At 39.7% G+C, this 20600-nt stretch overlaps 2 protein-coding genes and 2 long non-coding RNA genes across 4 annotated transcripts; all 4 read left to right on the forward strand.

Moving 5' to 3' along the window:
• The first annotated feature begins 5235 nt into the window (after positions 1 to 5235).
• LOC139448717 (uncharacterized) lies at positions 5236 to 7209 on the forward strand. Its single transcript, XM_071230262.1, has 2 exons — positions 5236 to 5722; positions 6561 to 7209. The coding sequence occupies exons 1-2, from the start codon at positions 5337 to 5339 to the stop codon at positions 7207 to 7209; spliced, it is 1035 nt and encodes a 344-aa protein (XP_071086363.1). The 5' UTR covers positions 5236 to 5336.
• Positions 7210 to 8109: 900 nt separating this feature from the next.
• LOC139448718 (uncharacterized) lies at positions 8110 to 20273 on the forward strand. The gene is made up of 14 exons (XM_071230263.1): positions 8110 to 8148; positions 8353 to 8473; positions 9013 to 9796; positions 9901 to 10031; positions 10203 to 10252; positions 13909 to 14005; positions 14521 to 14570; positions 14813 to 14870; positions 15390 to 15574; positions 16201 to 16261; positions 16499 to 16602; positions 17292 to 17355; positions 17921 to 17977; positions 19490 to 20273. The coding sequence occupies exons 1-14, from the start codon at positions 8134 to 8136 to the stop codon at positions 20167 to 20169; spliced, it is 2457 nt and encodes an 818-aa protein (XP_071086364.1). The 5' UTR covers positions 8110 to 8133; the 3' UTR covers positions 20170 to 20273.
• LOC139447109 (uncharacterized) lies at positions 10573 to 11205 on the forward strand. Its single transcript, XR_011652006.1, has 3 exons — positions 10573 to 10616; positions 10784 to 10869; positions 11130 to 11205. It is a non-coding gene; the product is annotated as an uncharacterized lncRNA (long non-coding RNA).
• Positions 12402 to 13052, forward strand: LOC139447108 (uncharacterized). Its single transcript, XR_011652005.1, has 3 exons — positions 12402 to 12494; positions 12650 to 12713; positions 13031 to 13052. It is a non-coding gene; the product is annotated as an uncharacterized lncRNA (long non-coding RNA).
• Positions 20274 to 20600: the final 327 nt, after the last annotated feature.

Consider the following 20600-nt stretch of genomic DNA (forward strand, 5'->3'; position numbering starts at 1 on the left):
TCCAAGGGACGCAACTCTGCACAGCGAATCGCGGCGCCTTAGACGCCTGGGCCACCCGTGCCCTCCGATTTATGCATAAAGATTCGGAGTTGCAAAACACACTCCGCAAGACTGTATGACAAGAGAGATGACTTTACTACAGTCAATAGTCTACTTTCCCTTTATGTCGAGCAATATTCCTGCAGCTCCAGTCCTTTGTGTCACCATTTCACAGCGTTTGAGGTACAATCGAGCACGTGCATTCTACCAAGTTTTCAAAGAGCGCCATACGATTCTTGCTCAGAAGTTGTTTGATCAAAGTTACAACATCCAAGGCTTCAGTAAACGTTTTATGGTTGGCATGCGGAGGGCATTTCTAAATTTGACACATCATTGACAAAAATGATAACTTGTACCATATGTTGCCTTGTTTTTTTCAGCTGAACAATGGACTTGCCTGTGCATGTGTTTGTGACGGGTGCCATCGTGTATTGTTTTTGGTTTCGTGGCAATCTATCATGAAGATGAACTTCATTGCCAAAACGTCCTTCGTTATGCAACCCTCAGCAAGCCATAGCTGTCATTAACAATAACATTAATGCACTGCTTTTCCATCATTAGCTAAAATTCCTAACACAACCTTCTCAATACACCTGTAATGATCATTTAAGTGAGTGCGTGAGTTGTGTTTAACGCCGTTTTTACTGTATTCCAGTTGATGCAGGTCTTAGACGTTTACCTCTTCGGTGAAACCCACGAGCAGGGATATCGTGCTGACAAACCTAGAAACATAATCGGGGCGAACCGGGATTCGAACCCGAAAACAGATTTTTGGCGTGCCCAAGGGACGCAACTCTCCACAGCGAATTGTGGCACCTCAGACCACTGGGCCACTCGTGCCCCCTTTTAATATAATGGCTACTATAAACAGCTGCACACGTATAAAATGCGTTCCCCCGTGACGATCCGGGTTAGAATGCCACTCTTCATTGGAAAAGGGAGGGAAATGTACAACGTTATGATTTACGCAAATACGACAAACAAATCCTTATAATAAAACATACGTTTCTACGTGTCAGCTGCGCTGGGTAGGGGAGGTTTCCGCTCCGAATGTCAGAGAGGACCGGTGACGCTGTTGCTAATGACCAGTGACAGCATGTTTAGGCAGTCAGTCAAGATTAATATTATTCTCACTCCAATTAGAGATACATATCCTTATTATAGTTTTAACTCACATGGGGAAACCAGTACTGGGTACCAAAACGCACCATAATTGAATTTCTAATAACTAAATGGTAGGATAAAGCTACATTTGAGAGCAATGGTACAAACCGGAAATAATTCAATCTGCACAATCCTCGTAACAGGTAGGACAGTCATTATTTTCATCATGACATTTCCAAGAGTATTGAATTTTACAAGATATGCACACGTATGCAAGGCATGTAAATAGGTATATAGTGTTTGTGCAACTTTTTTGTGTGTTTGTTCAATTGTTGGGGTTTGGTCATTTTTTTCTATTCCAATTTTGTCTAATGTAATCAAGTTTAAAGTTTGAAAGTTAATCAACAGCTGTTTATGCCACCCATTCATTGCCCTACTTCTTAATCTTCATCTACGTATTAAGCTCTTGACATGGTGTCCCTCCACATGATTTTGTTGGAATATACTCGTCTTTTGTTTTCAGAAACAAGTTTAGGTAAATAACACTAATCTAGTATTGCGATTATATTTCCAGCTACAGGAATACTTGATTTTCATTTTTGTCTTTGCATACATGATTAAGATTAATTTTCTGAATTAATTATGGAGTATGTTTGTTGCTCGACGGGCGTTGTAAAAGAGTGAGATACCCTCGTAGGTCCAATCCATATACGTGGTATAGCCCATCACATGTTGAACGTCCTTAATATAAAAAGCAGCACTTATCGTTATCTTCATGAAAGACAGGACGACATTGTTTACCGCCATGTTTGAATCATGTGCGTTGCGTGTCATACAGGGGTACGAGACAAGGGTCACTTGTTGTGTACCAACATTACAAAGTCCACCTTTCATTGTTTATTGGGAGCAAATATCGTTCAAATAATAATAATAAAAGCAACAACAACAATGATGAAAATAGTAATAGTGATTTGACTGATCCCTGAAGCTTCCGCACTGTTACTAGTCTGAATACACGATACAAAATATTCACAGGGTGTCTTATAGATCGTGTGTCATCATACTGCGCATCCAATGACATTATTTACATGGAATAGAAAGGAGCCAGAAAGGGATGTTGGGGTTGTAAGGATCAATTGCTGGTTAAGAAAATGATTCTTGAAGAGGCTAAAACTTACCACCGTAACCTCTCAATGTGTTGGATAGACTACCGAAAAGCTTATGATTCTGTACCTCTCGAATGGATTTTGAGATTACTGGAATGTGTTGAGCTCCCCGAGCGACTGCTTGTTTTAATGTTTTATTTTTAAGTCTTAATGAATTGCTGGACAACTCAACTAGAGATGTATTCGCAGGGGCAGGTGGTGACTTTGGAACCCAGTTCTATTAGAAGAGGAATATTTCAGGGCGATTCTTTTAGTCCTTTGCTTTTCTGTTGGTCACTACATCCTTAAAGCTTTTTGCTCAGCAAAGAGGAAGGGTGTCATCCGGGACCTCCTCAGCACAGATCTCCGACACCCCTTACTTACCTCCTTTACAAGGATGACCTTGAACTTATTGTCAATGGATCGACACTCACCCAAGAAACAAATTATCCATGTCGAGTTCTTTTCTAGGTATGTTCTTTAGATTTGACAAATGCAACTTTCTTCATCTCAAACGTGGCAAGGTAGAAGAGGGAGGATCAGTCAGGTTACTTGGGGGAGGAGTTTTTGACCATCTCGTGGAAGGTCAGCCCTATATATACTTGGGAATGCAGGTTAGGGACAAACTCCAGGATGCCAATATCAAGGAAATCTGGAGTTCTATCATGCTGGACGGAACAGAAATGTGTACCAACCAAGCGAAGTGCCATATCAAATTGGCCCAGACTCAGTTTGTCAAGGAGAGGCTATACATTGTCAGGGGGATGCCCTCCCTTGGCACAAACACAGTAGGGTCGGTCAGGTAGTTTAGTGGTAAAAGCGTTCGCTCGTCAGGCCGAAGACCCGGTTCGAATCCCGACATGGGTACAATGTGTGACGCCCATGAACACTCACTCACAAACACGGTATCTTAAGCGACATGAGGGAGTGGCGCTATCATTTCATTACCGTCTTTGCAATGCGTGTGGGTTTGACACAGAATATGTAGAGGGCGTCATGGACAATAATAAATGCAAACTTCTTTAAAATAGGCCCGTATACAGCCTCAGACCTATCCAGGCCAACCTACCTGATCATGTCCTTTCTTCTCGGTGCCTTAGGTTTGGTACCTCCCAATCTGTTGACTGACACTGGAAGAATACCCGGGTTTGCTGCAAGGAATACAGCCCTTCTGACAATCTGGGTAACGCTGAAGGCTGCAGTGTTGGGGAGTTTTCACATTCTCCGAAAGGTTCTGGGTGGGTTTGACTAGGCAGCGCTTCCTGGGAGAAGTCCCATTTGCTGTCTGGGCTGCATGTAGAGGGGGCAAGGGCCCTGAGCTGATGATGAGCCTGGCCAGCATGAATGTGCCAGGTTCACCCAAACCCTCTTTGCTACATTTATTTATTTTAATCTGTATTTAAGAAGTACAGGACGAGTGGGAGTCGTTTATCGTTCAATGGCGCAGCCCCTAATGGTTTAATCTCTCTGCAGTGTTTTATTGTACGATAAACAACGACCACTAGTTGTTTATCTCTTATAGACCGCCTCCGTGGTCTTGAGGTAGAGCGCCCGAGCAGAAGGTCCGGGGTTCGGTCCCCGGACGCGTCATACCAAAAGACGTTAAAAGATGGTACTTGTTGTTACCCTGTCTGGCGCTCGGCGTTAAGGAGCTAAATCAAGGACTGGTCGGCTCCGAGTCAGTATACTGTGTCTGAGTATGGTATTCATCTTAAACAGTGGTATCTCAGTGGGCGAGCACTATAAATTGTGATACAGAGTGACAAAACACTATCCACAAGATTGTATGACAAGAGGGACTTTAACTTTCTTTTTGTCACTTTTCGCTTCTTGTCGAACAATATTCCAGCAGCTCAAGCCTTTGATGTCTACAATTCACAACCTTCGAGCTACAATCAAGCCTGCTCTTTCTACGAAGATTTAGAAAGGGTCATACAACTCTTGCTCAGAAGTTATTTGATCAAGGTTACGACATTCAAAGCCTCAAAGGAAGCTTTCAAAAGGTTTTGTGGTTGACGTGTGGATGATATTTTAAAATTTGACGCATCAGTGACAAAAATGAATGTTTGATGCACTTCCCTAATTTGACTTGAACCATATGTTCCCGTGTTTTTTTAGATGAATATTGCCATGTTTTCAAGTTTTTGTGACGGGTGCCACCGATTGGGCAGAATACGCCCACCCTTTCGCGAACACCTGGTATCATCACTATTGATGGTGATTTATGGACTAATGCTCATGATCTGGTCGGAATTGTTCAATCGACTGTGCTTGTGGAAAAGATTTCTTATGAATATTTAAAGGTTTCGGGTTACTTATGTAGAACAAATTTTCAATCGTAAAACAACAACGTTTTTTTAATGTAAAGCATAATGATGTATGCATCATGCTGGAATTAATTCTGTGTACCGTTTTTAATAGCAGTAAGCACTGTTTGTTCAACCAAGCCAAAATAAATGTCTACTTTGAAGTTAGTGAGTGAGTGAGTATGGTTTTACGCCGCTTTTAGCAATATTCCAGCAATTTCACCGCGGGTGACACCAGAAATGTACCCATGTCGGAAATCGAAACCGGGTCTTTGGCGTGACGAGCGAACGCTTTAACCACTGGACTAATCGACCGCCCCTACTTTGAATTTATGTACAATTATGTACATGTAGACACAATGTTTGGACAATTTAAATGTGAAAATAATCAGACAAGACGCTTGGAATATACTTCACAATCACTTTGTGTCATTTGTCGAAGTACTGTTTGTTTTTCATTCTAGAAATAAACAGGAGTATCTGTTAATGCTTTTCATAAAGTGTTCATCGTCATGAACATTTTTATTCAAATCTGGTCTAGTTTATCTTGACTTGACCTTGGGTGGTTTATCAGTATTGGTGATTGTCTAACTTCCTTGATACGTATTGGCTGTGAATCACGTGGTGTGTGGACGCATTATCTGCTGTAGGCCTATAAGAATGACTACCGAGCACATTTCATAACAACATTTATTTGTTCTTTTACACAGTGTTATGTTACCCAAGGTATTGGTCAGATGTCATGTTATTATGCAATTACTGTGGAGATGAAATATCTCCAGACTCACACGTGAATGTGTATGTCAGAGACGATGACATCAGATATGTGACACATAGAGAAACAATACCAACAGGTTTTGAATGTGTGGACTTATGCATCAAAGGGGAGAGAATCACGTATCTCAGACATGGAAGCAAGTTACCAGCAGGTTTTACATATGTCTCTGTGTTCGCGAAGGACCAGGACATAATATACAGGAAGGAAGGGGACGACACACCAACAGGATTTGAATGTGTTCGTGCTAACGTCAAAACTGATTGTATACTGTATGCAAGAGACGGTAACACTTCTACATCGTTCACCAAGGATTTAAGAGCTAAAGAAATATTGCACAAGGATTGTCTGCTGTGAGTATTTCAAACACCTTATGCTGTAGATTCATACTATTTATTGCGTAAAAGATTGTTCTATTTTAACGGTTTTCAATTATGTATTTAACTGGGTGTAAATTACTTATCTTAGGATCCTTGCGCTTTTTGTTAAACATTTAAATTGCTATTTTGTAACAACATAAGGATATAATTACCTTAACTCACAGCGGTTGTTTTGCGAACGCTTGGTGTCTTAAATTTACAGTACTTTGTAACTCTCCCTGAACTATTCCTCAATGCGTTTGTGTCTGTTATAACAATACTCGTGTCGAATCCTCAAGACTATATTAGCGTTTGTTGCATGTGAATAGAGGCTTAACCATAATTTCCATTTCCCTTTATATTGTTATCAATCCGAACAATGTGTACTCAATCATGTTCTTCAAATTCCTTTGATGGCAATTAATTCTAAATCAGATGTTTTGTGGTCATATTAAGTGTGATAATTGATAAATAGCTATTCTGCTGTACGCATATGTCACATGTAATAGTGAAGACATGTAATTGCAGCAGATATATGGTTACAGTGCCTATGTTCATTCTCTAGATAAAACACTAAATAAGTCACATCTAATCACATAATTAATATTGCTGCGTGCGGCCTAAAAGAACAACAAACAAACAAAACAAACGTACTACAATATAGTGAACACACTATATGCGAAAGTATAGGTTATTTCCTGGAATTAATTATCATCAAAATAAACGTGATGTGAACTGGAAAAAGAAGTTTGTTCAAGGGGTTGTTTTGTAATTTGGTCCCGAGACACTTGTTATCTACCAGTTTCTAAGTCTGTGTATATTTCCCTTTCAGTGACCATATTCCACGGTGTGAGGAAGCAGTTACTAAATTCATCCAGTGTGCATCTTCCACTGATCGCATCTTGCCTCTTGGGATTCACGTTAAGTACCTGTATGGTGTAGGGAGAGGGGAAGATAACAAAAAGAAGAAAAGGGAGAAAAGAGATCGTAAACTCCACCAGCTGTTGGAAAAGGTATCCGCTTTGCGCAACTCAAACTCTGGTTATATATTGGTTCATCTTGTTGGCCTGGCACCTGGAGATTCTTTTACTGGCGCATTCGATGAATTCGCGGATACAAAGCTTCACGGCTTGATTCATGATGGTCAATTATTTACTGATGTTTACCGGAAGGAAAAGCTGAGTGGCCACAGAGTGCTTTGTGATTTCGATGACTTCCTAGCTCTTTATGTCAGTGCTTCTTCCATCTTGACAACATCTGAATTTAATACCAAGATTACACTCGATGACTGCATTGTAGACATTCCTGCGGATACACTACGAACATTTATAAGAAAAAGAGGAGAATTCGAAGGCACTTTCGCCACACTACCAACGGAAATACAAACTGTTAATGATGTTGTGAGAGTACACGAAAGCAGGTCGATTCAAATGAAAAGTCACTTTCTCCAAAAGAAAGGGAATCACGATATAGTTACATAAGTGCATTGAGCAAACTTGAAAATGGTGGTTCCTACCTATATGGTGTCAAAGAGGAATGTGTTTTAAAACGTGAATATGGGTACGAGTCTAAAGAAATCCGTCTCCAGCCTGTTTGTGTTGATGATCAAGATTATCTAAAGGATACGTTGAAGCAGAAGATTTGCGAGATTGTTCTTGTGTGTGACTTTGATGGAAAGAAAGTGACGGATGCACATACAGTAGACATTCGTTTTATCCCCTGCCTACCAAATGTTACAGAGTCGTGTTGCAGTGATGAACTTAGAAATCACAAGTCAGAAACAAGGAAACAGTTCATTATTCATATTCTAGTAAAACACGTGAAGGGTGTAGTGTTTTACGATCCACGTGGACCATTGGCTTACAAATATGATCCCACAAACAAGTCAGTCACCCGGATGGAAACCCATGAATGGTTCCATGCGTTCACACGAGGGAAATAGACGTAGCTGACACACCAGACAAGGAAGGAGGTTAAGATCCCAGTGAATTATTCATTGCTTGGTAATATTTTCTATTCTTGTTATGAGATTGGTAACATGCTGTTCAATTTTTTAAAAACAGAAGTTTCAGAATCCTGTTGTAATCCCTAGCAAATTCTAATTCATGAATTGTGATTACAATCAATAATCAGTCGAGAATCTTTCAGTCAGAATCTTAGATGTTATGTTTCAAATCTTTCATCAAAAGCTCTACAAAACTAAAAACACACATTTACTCTAAACTCCTAGTGTCAGATTTTGAAATATATTATGGCAAAGATTAATTGTTTTATGTCTAACATGAACAGAAATATTGCTGCTTGCTAGCTCGCTAAATGGTATGTTCTTTTCTACACTCAGAGTATTAGATGTACTCTTATGTTATATTTTAACTTTTCCAGGGCCAATACATATCCTCGTCAAAATGTGGAAGCTACTGGTATGTTTAGCCTCCGTCTTTAACAGCATTAAATGATTATCACTTTTCTGGTAAATATTTCCTAAAAAACAGAAGAAAATGTACATTTAACATATCCTACCACAAGGGTTAAAATCATAGAGTGTCCAACTTCAAAATGAATTCCTTGAAATGACAACTGTGGTAAACTAAGGATAAGTTTGACGTTTTCATTCCATGTTCCAGAAACAAATTTCAAAAGATGAGGAGCACGGCTTTGCCTTGGCAACAAACGATTTCTTCCGACCTGACCTGAAGCAAATTGGAAACAGCATCTTCGAGATCAGGAGATACTTCGTTCCTGAAAGTAATGGTGTTAATTACTAAGAGTAAAGAGGTTGTTGATAGTTCTGGACATAACACAAAATTTAATTTAATTTAAACATATTGACTTATTTATTGCCAATGTAATGATAAAATGTTTCGCAATTAGTCACGAGAGCCATTGGTAAACAATGAATCTCAGAAAAAGCTATAGCATTGTACAATTTCAACTGTCTTATAACCATGTGTTTATGAAACAGTGATGATGCCAAATGTTCGCAAAAAGTCGAGCGTATCCTGCCTCACCGATGACACCTGCGACAAACATATGCAGAAACAAGTCAACTGTTCAATAGACGCAGCAATGAATACTTATTCTTGGAGAGGTTTTTTAATGGCAAAAGTTTACTTTAGATGTTTTTGTACATGTAACAGGTACTTTTGTGCCAGTACATAGATTCTTGTGTAAAATTCAGTCAAAAAGATGCACAAAAGAGGGTCCTGAGTTCTACTACCATCACAGAGCATAATTTCAAACACAAAATGTGAAATGTTCCCGTCATTACTTCTATTTGTTTTCAGAGGGTCGAACCATAAAACCCTTGAAACTTGAAATCACGTTGGCAAACGTGAAAGACTGTCTCTTGGGACTTGTAGAAAACCATGCGTTTGTCTTAGGTTTGGCTGCTAGAAATTATGAAGGTGTTGACAATACAAACTACCAAAAGACTGAGCCATCTTTCATGTTCTTATCAGAAACTTTATCAGTTGCTCTGGATTTTACCACATCACCTCGTCCAAGTAATGCCGTGTGTGATGTGTTCATAGCCTTTCCTACAAAGCCAACTATGGTCCTGTCACTCGTTGATGGCGATGAAGACTCAGAGGAAGCGTTGGTGTACAATACGTCCGTGGCAAGAGGAGTGAGAGATAAACTCATCAGATTCATGGATGAAGATGTTAACTCAATACATGGAGTGATTAATACGTCGACTCTCAAGGATAGTGTCGCATTCAACACTCGCCTGGAAAGTTTGGCAAACGATTCGTTTCATTTTGTTCCAAAGATTTCATTGCTAATGAATACAAGAACATATGACAGAGTCCTAACAGCGTTGTGGGCGGATGTTGCTGAAACAAAGTCGCTGCTTAGAGATAATGGTGACGCAAATGATGACTGTATAAGATTTCTCACCAAAGAACAATGCATCATTCTGGTGGAGAACATCAACAGTAAGGATGTCCAGGTCCGGTGTGTGCCAGGTAGCGGGGCAACGACTCTGATGCTGGAGGTGGCCAGGAGACTGAGCAGAGGGGGGGACACTCTACTGGTGTGTAGGTCACGGGAAGAGAGGGACAGACTCAGGTTTGTAGATATCATAGGAGCTAAATCAAAATACTCTCAACAAACTATCCATTGGAATATCTCAGAATTGTTTCTGTCAATGACTTAATCGATCATACTTTCAGGTCAGCGTATGCATCAGTGGTATCCGTGAATGACCTCAGCAAACTGGATCTGTCCTCATTCGTGAACATTGTTGATGAAACAAACAGCGTGGCACCGGAAACAAGACGTCACCATTGGCAATTTGCAAGCTGTAAGTACATGTATATCAAAATGTCCTTGTTGTCTGTGTCCCTCAAAACATGCATATGCTATATATTCCTGGCGTGATACATCAGATAATCACGCATTTTATTTATTATTGTAACATATTTAAATTTTACGAATTGTGTTGAATAAGCAAGATCATTCCTTTTAACTTCAGATCTAACAGACATCAAGCAACTTAAGTACAGAAAGTGGATTGTACAGAGGGTAATGTATACTGTAGTTTCATTATGGAAATGTACGTATAACATAACTATAAAACGTCTTTAAAGTTCTTCTTAAGTTAATACATAACAGTGGAATGTACTCTATAAACCTCCATCAACCAAATGCATTTGATACTGTACGTGTAAACGATTTGCTCATTAATGAGTGGGGCATGTCATTACTAGTATGTAGCACATGGCACTGTAAACTTCTTAGATGCATTTTTCTCTCACTTTTAAGTTCCTATGAACTGAACTCCTAGACATAAATATAAATATATATACATATGGTGGTTGCTTTAACACAGATTTGTTTTTTCAGGAGACTGACAGAATCGAGAAACTAATGGATGTATTTACCAATGGTAATTTTTTTATTTCAATAACCAAAATAACTATGAAATTAAACAGTATATGACAAACGTAAATAATTTGGTATGTGGAGTGATTGGCGATGGGTTGATGAGTTGTAATTACGGCGATCTTCTGTTATTTTATCACATAATAAATATTCTTCATTGAAATTGTTCAGATCATTGGAGACAATGGATGAAATATCTCCTTGGTGACTTTGACGTGCTGGTGTTGCTGTTGGAGAAGCTCAGACCATATATTGCTGTAAGTAGATATTTTTGAGGGTAATTACGTTGTTAAGAAAAAAATTCTTTTTTTAAAGTCGCTTTATGACCACTCTGCAACAACAGTAAATGGAGCTAAAACTCTCTGCTATCTTTTGCAACATAGTTTCGGCACATTTGTATATACATGTAAATACTGTAAATTGTACAACTTAACAAGATTTGACTACAATCACCTTAAAGTCACGAATGAAGTTCAAACAATTTAATATCCTCTACGGATCACTTGTCATTTGGTAGTTTCAGTTTCGCCAAAATAAGGACAGTTTGGAGAACAAGCCACGTCAACATGCAAGGGACAGTCCTTTAACTGGTGCAGGATGTGAGTATTGTTATGTTTTTAGGGGGATGACTTTCCAATAGTCAACTCTCCCTTTATGTCGACAATATTCCAGCAGCTCCAGCCTTTCGTGTCTACATTTCATAACTATTGAGGTACAATCGTTCTTAAAATATTTCAAAGAGCATCATACGACTCTTGCTTAAAATTTGTTTCATCAAGGTTACAATATTCAAGGCTTCAGGAAAGCTTCCAAAACGTTTTATGGTAGACAAATGGAGGACATTTACAAATATGAAGCATCAGTGGCAAATATTATGTCCGATGCAAGTCCTTATTTCGACTTGTAACATATGTTCACGTTCTTTCGAGAGAACAATTGACTTACCTAGGCAAGTGTTTGTGACGGTTGTCACCGGGAGAGTAGCATACGCTCAACCTTTTCGCGAACATCTGGCATCATCACTATTTGAAAGTGATTTATAAGTGAGTGAGTGAGTTGGGTTTAACGCCGCTTTAAACGAAATTCCAGTTATATCATGGGGTGTCAGCTTAAAGTGGGAGGAAAGCCCGAAGTGATGCAGGTCTGAGACGTTTACCACTTCGGTTAAACCTACAAGCACGGGAATAATGCTGACAAACCTAGAAACATAATCGGGGCGAAACGGGATTCGAACCCATAATCATAGGTTTCTGGTGTCCCCAAGGGACGCAACTCTGCACAGCACATCGCGAGCCTTAGACGACTGGGCCACCCGTGCCTCCGACACTGATTTATAAACACATGCCAATTATATAGTTGAAGAGCTGCAAATTTGCAACGTCATGTGCCAATTATTATCGTGTTCTGGACACAAAAATAATGAATTAGATTGCATTGAGTTTAAAGCCAATATAATATGCAGCTCTTACACGTCTATTTTAGAGCCTTTTAGTCTACTTTGATCTATTTGGTTGTCGAATTTATATAAATTTGATTTTTCTGATGGCTGTCTGCATTGCCATTTATACATTTCTATGTATAGTGTAGGGTTGTGTAGCTACAAACAATATAAACCATTAACCGTAAAATTGATAAGATTAACATCAACCATTGCCATCGCTAAAATTATTGACAATACATTTGAATAACTGACAATTTGCAAAGTATTGTTATAGGCAATTGCTTTATTATTTGTGGTTTTTGTTAACGTTACATATATTTATTATTTTATTAACTATTTCCAGCAGTTTTCTTTGGTAAACAACACCCGGTTGTACCAGAAGCAGAGCTGGTTGCATGGCAAGAAAAAGTAGAAAAGAGGTTTTTTCCTCTTTTACGATCGGTAAGAATCTAAGTCTACATTAGAATACAAATAGCAAACCATAATTAACGTTAAACACTCATGAAGCATACATTATGTTTAAATAACACACGATTTGTACAAATATATTATTAATTAATCCGTCACTTTTATGATGGTTTGTTTCTTTGCCCCAGATTATGGTAAAGGACAGAACCAATCTCATCTACCAAGGCGTTAAACTGGCTTACCTTGAGACAGGTAAGTAGACATTATCATCATTTTCCTAACGCGGTTTCCCCTCTTATGCTTACTGGAATAAACCCATCTCTATAAATAGTTGATGACAGAAACGTTTGCAGTACCGATTTTACTGTTAGACTCAATATTCCAGTTCTATGTACAGATGTTTGAGGTGATGTAGACGTTACTAAACTTTTGTTGCTATATACAAATCGAGTAAGTTTCTATATATGATATATCCAATGCTCATATACCTTGTATTTTGTTTCGAAATCACAACTTTTCTTCCTGTGTAAGTTCCATTTTCACAATACAATTTGTCGTTTTAATTCCAGCCACCACAGAAGGAGAAGGGAAGTTCTGGAGCCAGGAGACGATGGCCGATGCTGAACTGGAGCTACAGAACACAGATGGCGCAGATGCAGAGGGGCGTACGTACCTGTCATGACTGTGATTTCCCTACTTTCAGCATAGTGACTAATTTACTAGGATGAACAAATAGCCAATATCTATTATCCAAAGGAACTGTTTAAATTATGTTCGTATCTAACAAGGTATTCGTTTTTAAGGTTCTATTCAAGGCATTAAAATGATGACACTGCGACGTTCTAATTTAATATCACAAGTAGGCTACGGAATATCAGTTCTTTCAAGGAAATGATCTGTCATTCACTGTCTTCTTTTGTGTTTCTAAACTAGAGAATTACCTTCTTTCAAATGAATTACGGATTATTAAAAGATTTCTTCCACAGGGAAGGTGGAATATGAACAGTCACGTATTTATTGTTGTTTAAGGTCCTGAGACGATCTATGTAACACGTCAGAATAAAAGAAATGTGTCTTCTTCAACGGTATGTGCCATGATGTGTTTTGTCAAAAGACTGCAATATGGTTTGGATATTATCTCAGTGTGCTTCTTGATTGTCCGCTAAAAGTGCATGGTCTTCAGCTTGGTTTAACAGTGATCTCCTTGTCAGTTGCATTAATTTAGCAAGGAAGATCAAACACCAGTACCACCGTGTTACGACTAGGGTCATATATTGGGTAACATTTGGGAATTGCATCCGGCCTTCCCAATCGTCTAACGTGATTCGATGCACACATGATCTTGATCATGAAGAAACGATTCATTACACACACAGAGTTTACATATAGGTACATTTCGATACTGACCATGCTAAACAAATACTCTTAGAATCGAAACTAATTTCAGGAGCCCCTGGGGAATATCCACACTGAAAAACTCCAGGACACAGATGTTGGCGAGGCATTGGGACTCCAGGACACAGATGTTGGCGTGGCAGAGAGTCGTAAGTATCTATATCACACTCCCATATCAGCTAATTGAATTACCATTTATAAACAATTGCAATAAACCTTCTATTTCTCAAATGTTGTGTTAAATATTTCCATATATGTTGTTAAGTGTTACTTACAGCATAGGAGTGAGTGAGTGAGTGAGTGAGTTGGGTTTGACGCCGCTTTTAACAGTATTCCAGTTATATCACGGCGTGTCAGCTTAATGTGGGAGGAAAGCCCGAAGTCATGCAGGTCTCAGACGTTTACCACTTCGGTGAAACCCACGAGCACGGGTATGGTGCTGACAAACCTAGAAACATAATTGGGGCGAATCGGGATTCGAACCCACAATCATAGGTTTCTGGCGTGCCCAAGGGACGCAACTCTGCACAGCGAATCGCGGCGGCTTAGACGACTGGGCCACCCGTGCCCCCTACAGCATAGGAAACATGACATATTCAGTCAGTCACGTGAAAAGATATCCACGGTTGTATGCACTACAGTAATGCATTTGTTTCCTCTTCAGGTATGCAAGAGATTGAATCTCTAAATGAAGAATTGGACAGTTTAAAATCGGTAACCATTCACATAGTCATACACTCTTGAAGATTTGTACAGAAATATCGAAACAACTATGAATATCTTTTGGTCGTTAATTCAAACTGCTAATATTTCGTATTGCTTCAAATCATATACAAGCTTAACAATAACTCAAACAGAGAAATGTTAAAAACATTAATACTATAACCTGATCGAAACTATGAGGGTGGTGACTCCAATGCTACTTCCACTGCTACTGCCAGTTCCTTTGGTTTCAGAACAGAGATCACAAAACGAGACAACTCGACAAACTACAAACTGATTGTTGGACACACGGCAAGTGTAAACTGATTTATGCTTATATCTACTCGCCGCCAAAAGGGACGCGAACCATAAAAACCTATAGAGATGTATGTACGTTAAGATGAGATTTCCCAGTGAGTACCAATTGATGACAAAACCAACAATCAGTCAAGTGTTACCGCAGCGTGACTTTATTCTAACACAATATGCTGCATGTGATATCCAAACTTTACATGCATCTCGGATCTTTACCGTCACATGCGATGCGTTCACGAGCGTCGGTTCACACAACATAGCAGTATGTTCGTCTGTGCATCGAACCAATCAAATATCGCTTGAATAATAAGTAAGTCTTCATATATTAACTAACAATATGGTATTCGCGTCTTTTGGCGGTGGGTATATTAAAGTGGTTTTTCACAAAATGCCTCCGATCTTAAGTGTTTCTCTAACATGGGCATAACTTAGAGAAAACGAGTATCTGATAATATAACGAAATTTACGATTGAGATATTCACACAAGTTAATTGTATAATATCTTATATCCTCCAGTTGAGTGGCAGAACGCTGTTGACTACTTGATGAGGTACCCGGATGTCCTATCCCTGTTTAAGGTGGAGCTACCAGGAGTGGACAGTGTTAGCAGTTTCCACCGAGAAGACCAAGATGAAGGCAACTTGCCAAGAAGAATTAAACACAGGCAAAGGACAATATTCGCGAAAGACTCAAAGCGAAAGGTAACAGTTATCGTCTTTTAAGGCGCTTCAATTGGTTTATACACATGCTCACTTGTATTGTCCGGTTAGGTTGTTGTTTTACGATGCAGTGTGTCGACTATATCATGGTGCCCGTCATGGTGGGTTACGGTGACACAAAGTCATCTCATCTCATGGGTAATGTTAGAAAAGTAACAAGGGTTGGTATCACAGTCAATCATCAGTGTAATCTAAAGGTAATGTACATAATGTACGGATGTCACTTCATTCATAATCAGTTTCTTGGTTTGTCAGCGCATTACCTGTTTTCGTGAGTTTCACCAAACAGGTAAACGTCTAACACCTGCATCAGCTCGAGCACGCTCCTCATCAACCTGACATGCTGTTATATACCTGAAAAACTGCTCAAAGGGAAATAAGGCCATATTTACTCACTCATTATCATTGGTAACAGCATAGAGTTTGTGTTAAATTTTGTCATTAAATTAAAACTACACGATTCCAAGTGGAAACGCGTGACACAAAGACCAGAGAATGTACAGATATGAAAATGTGTACGGTGTGCTAGAAGCGTCTTTTGTGATAACAAACCAACCAACATAATAACAACCCTTGTATTTGTTTCAATGTCGCCTACCTAATTACAGTTCCCCGACCCAACATCAAAACTGCCTGGAGTGAAAGGGGAAGGTCAATACACTGTGAAAGGTATGAACTGTTCATTGCCAAAGCATTGAATAAGTTTCATATCTTACTTGATATGTATTATAACTAAAACCAAGTTATCTTCTAGTTAGTTACATTTGGCTTAAATTGAATGTGATTAACCAGTTTTTACATATTCTTAAAATGGAAACAGAGAGTAAATTTGCCAAAAGCATATACGTCCTATATATCTATCACCACGTACTGTCAATAACAAGTTCTATGTTGTGTAATCTACAGATGGGTGTCACAGTCACTGCAGGTCTACAGGTCTGATGCATCAGTTGAGGAGGTACCAGCTGGGCTCCCTAAAGGACAGAGATTTAACTACACTCACATTGAAGGTATAAATGGGGACGAAAGGGAACATGGACACATGCTTATGAAATGGTCGGAATTGTACACTCGATTCTGGTTTTGGCAGAGATTTCTTATTTATGTGGAAGGCTTTTGTCGATTTGCTTTTATGTGAGAAGGTAAAGTCGGAAATAGAAAAAAATAAATTCATTTTTGGCTTTTAAATCTTCGCGTTAATTGTCTTGTTTACCAATCATGGCAATAACTTATTAACGTAGTTATTACTGCCTATGGTTTGAAAAGGAGAAAATGACAAATTTAGATTCTGAAGTCCAAAGGAACTATATTGAAATAAGCTATAACATTATGTAAATGAGATGTTGAAAAGATAAAATAATATTATTGAATAAATGAGGCATTTTTCCAAATGAAGATTTAGTTTTGTGCTCATAACGAACAAACTAAAACATATTACCATTGCATCAATGGACCCATGGATCCTATTGTTTATGTATTTGGGGACAACACCCTCCATTCTTCATTGCTTATATTTGGATCACCGGTGTCTTACGGCCAGTCCTTCATTGGCCTGATTCAATACAGAATCAGAATCAGGTGATTCAGGACAAGGCCAGGGCGGTTGGTGTTTGATGGCGTACAAACGTGAATGTTATGACACTTTGTGAAGTCTCACACTGGCTCTGAACGTCTTGACGTCGTCTTCTTTATCTTCTAGGTGATGGCAGGAGACGAGCAGCAACTCGCGTATCTGACGGCAAAGAATGACTCCTTGGAAAAAGGTTTGTAGATTTATATAGCTGTACATTCTAGGAGTGTAGAAAACCAAAATATACCTTGAATACTTATTTCATATGAGAGTTTGAAATATATATTTACGTGTATGTCACGTTGATGTGTTTTGATAGTATTATCGTTACATGCCATGATTAGGAATGGACTTCGCACCAGTTGTTCTCTGTCAGTGAGTAATGTTAAAACCAGTTGGCTATCCAATCGCTAATTTTTGAATAGCCAGGACAGTATGCAGTATCATACAGTATCATACAGTATCATACTGTTTCAAGCAGGGCCTAATTTAACACAGTACAGTAAGGCGAGCGTAACGGCGACAGTCGTGGAGATTCATGTAACTGTTCAAGGGGTAAATATACGCCAGATATTAAACCTCGGATTGCAGCAATCGTGAATACATGATTAATATAAACATTAAACTGCTAGGCTTGCGTAACAAGTTAAAGATATGCTTATCGGTTACTTTTTTTTAGCTGCTAATGCAAACTTTGACCTTATGAAAACAGAAAATATATAAACAAGGTATAAATATATTTAACATTTATCTTTCAGATTTTGGAAGCACTGTACATATTGTTGGACTGGAATGCAGGCCTGCACCTATCTCATGTAAGTATGTCCAGGAGTGAGTAAGTGAGTCAGTGGAGGCTCTCGGGATTTCGTATTCCACAGCTAGATTAATGTTTATAAGTATTACATGTATATGTTAAAAGTTTTTATTTTCTGAGCTAGTGTTGAATCAAATCTGTCTCTCGATTCATCACTGTTGTCGTAACTGCGTTAGATCGTCACTACAGTTACCTAAACGTATTGTCGTTCCTTGTCGTCATGGTCAGTTAAGCCATGACTTTGCAGCTCGTCTTGCCAGCATCGGGTTATCTCAGGAGTGATTGGTCGATCGACGCTTACTCCGAATTGTCACCCGACCGCCCCTACTCGCATAATAAAGAAACGCAACACCAGCTTTAACTCACATTAGGTTTACGTGCTCTCAGTCCATCAATACACGACAAGATCAGACCCGCCAGGCTCGTCACTTAGTGGGTAACTAAGAACGAGATTCGACCAGATAGACTGCAAAACAGCGCTTCCCTTTCCTAAAGGTGGCGGTATCATTTGAAAGCGTTCGGGCCTGACCTTTCTTTGTCACATGTCATCATGGACCATTTTAGTTGAATAAGAACAATATCAGACCATGAGCCTACTGACTGATTAAAAGTGTCTATTGATTAATTGGCGACAACAACAACAACGGACCTATCCCGAAATACCCTGCAACTGTCATCGCCCTCTTGATTTCCTGCTTGTTTGTGCCGACATGGCGGCTTTCTTTCTCCATCGTGTTAAAGCTATAACCATAAATTTAAAGGTTGACTTTGTAATATGTTTCTCAGGTTTTGGAGATGCATGTTTAGCTTATAACACTATTACTTGGCACCAGTCCAGCCTCGAACGGTCGTGTGGTGAAACTGGTGTTTCGCGTTCCTACACTGAATGTGTAATATTGACACTAAAACCTATCGAGATGTCTCAGCCATTAAATCTGTTGTTGGTGTACTGAAAGATACACCCCACTCCAGGCGAGGACCTTTCTACTTTAATCTAGACATGTGAAGATCCGGGGTAGAATAGGTCTTCAGCAACCCATGAATGCCGTAAGAGGCGACTATATGCTTGTCGTAAGAGGCGACTAACGGGATTGGGTGGTCAGGCTCGCTGACTTGGTTGATGCATGTCATCGATCCCATTTCCGTGGAGCGATGCTCATGATATCAATCACTGGAGTGTCTGGTCCAGACTCGATTATTTATTAGGGGTAAATCAAAAGTGTATCAACAATTCTTTTATACTGCCTTTGTTTGTGAATTATTCTATTTGTTTCTTAATGAAAGGCATTTTGAATTCTCGTAGTAATAGTTTTACATTGTAATTAGCTCGCTAATATAGCGCAATTGTGGGAGATATTCTGTACTGATGAAAAACACAGACGAACATTCAGCGCGCTGTTTGGTGACAAGCAAACAATCAGCCGATATTTTCAGTCAATCTCTTTCTATGTCTCAGTTTGTAACAAACAGTGAAATAAACTTGCTACACAACAAATACAATGTTTATTTCCAGGTCCTAAACTTCACCTGGACGCGGCTCGGGCCAACACAGACTGGTGCCACGTAACTAAAGACGGTGAGCTGGTCAACTGGCCGCCCGACACACGGGATGAGGGGCAGAACAGGCTACAGAAGTACTTGGGGACCTGTAGCTCCCCCATCCCCCTGCCTCCACCCCCCTCCACCCTCACCCCCCTCCCCACCACACCAACATACTGGGAGACAAAGACCAGGGTGCGGGTGGTGGAGGGAGTGAGGTTGTTTATCCTGGAGATAGGGATGTGCGAGGCAGGACGGGTGGAAAGTGAGCACTGTTTTTCTCTACAGCGTCGGTCCTGGTGTGTCCGTGTAGAGAGATGTGATAGACACGGGAGGAGTCTCTGTACCAGGGTGTGGCGGGAGGGGGCGCCGGGCGAGTGTCACCAGAACACCATGTCAACCACTCCCGGCTCACAGGCCACCCTCCACTATGGCGTGGTGCTGGATGTGGGGAGGGGGAGACTGGCCTTCATTGACTTGGACAGGGAGATTGTTCTTGGCAAGTATGATGAGGTGTTCCGGGAACCTCCTGTCCCCCTGTTAACTGCTGGGTGTTCGTCACCTCACTACACTGCGGCGATGAGACTGATCAGCGGGGAGGACGTCGACATGACAGACACCAAGAGGGTCCTCGTCTACCAAGCGCTGAGATAGGAAATAAACTGGTTATGTTAAGTTGTCCGTGTAACTGAGAGATTTCTATCAACTGTTTAAATGACAGGCGGGGAAAGTGAGTGAAGCGGACATAGAAGTGTTCGGTTTGTTCGGTTCTTCACATGTCTGGTTTCACTACTTTCCTGGTTTCTCCTGGAGTTGGAAATTAATTTTAGATACTCACAGTAATATTGTTATGATGAAGTTATTGCTTTAGTTTCTGAAATTCTGTCACAGTAACACCGAGTTGAGTGTACAAAACAAGACTTCTTCTGCTTTAAATATTGATTCTATACTATAAAAATAGTGTTTTAAATCCCCACATGACTATTGTTATGATGGAATTATTTCTGTAGTTGCTGAAATTATGTCACAGCAACAACTTTCTGAAATGTGATGTGAAACAGGAGTGAGTACACAGACAAAATGTA

Source organism: Haliotis cracherodii, unplaced genomic scaffold, assembly GCF_022045235.1.
Source record: "Haliotis cracherodii isolate W230 unplaced genomic scaffold, xgHalCrac1.p SCAF_7, whole genome shotgun sequence".
Classification (NCBI taxonomy): domain Eukaryota; kingdom Metazoa; phylum Mollusca; class Gastropoda; order Lepetellida; family Haliotidae; genus Haliotis; species Haliotis cracherodii.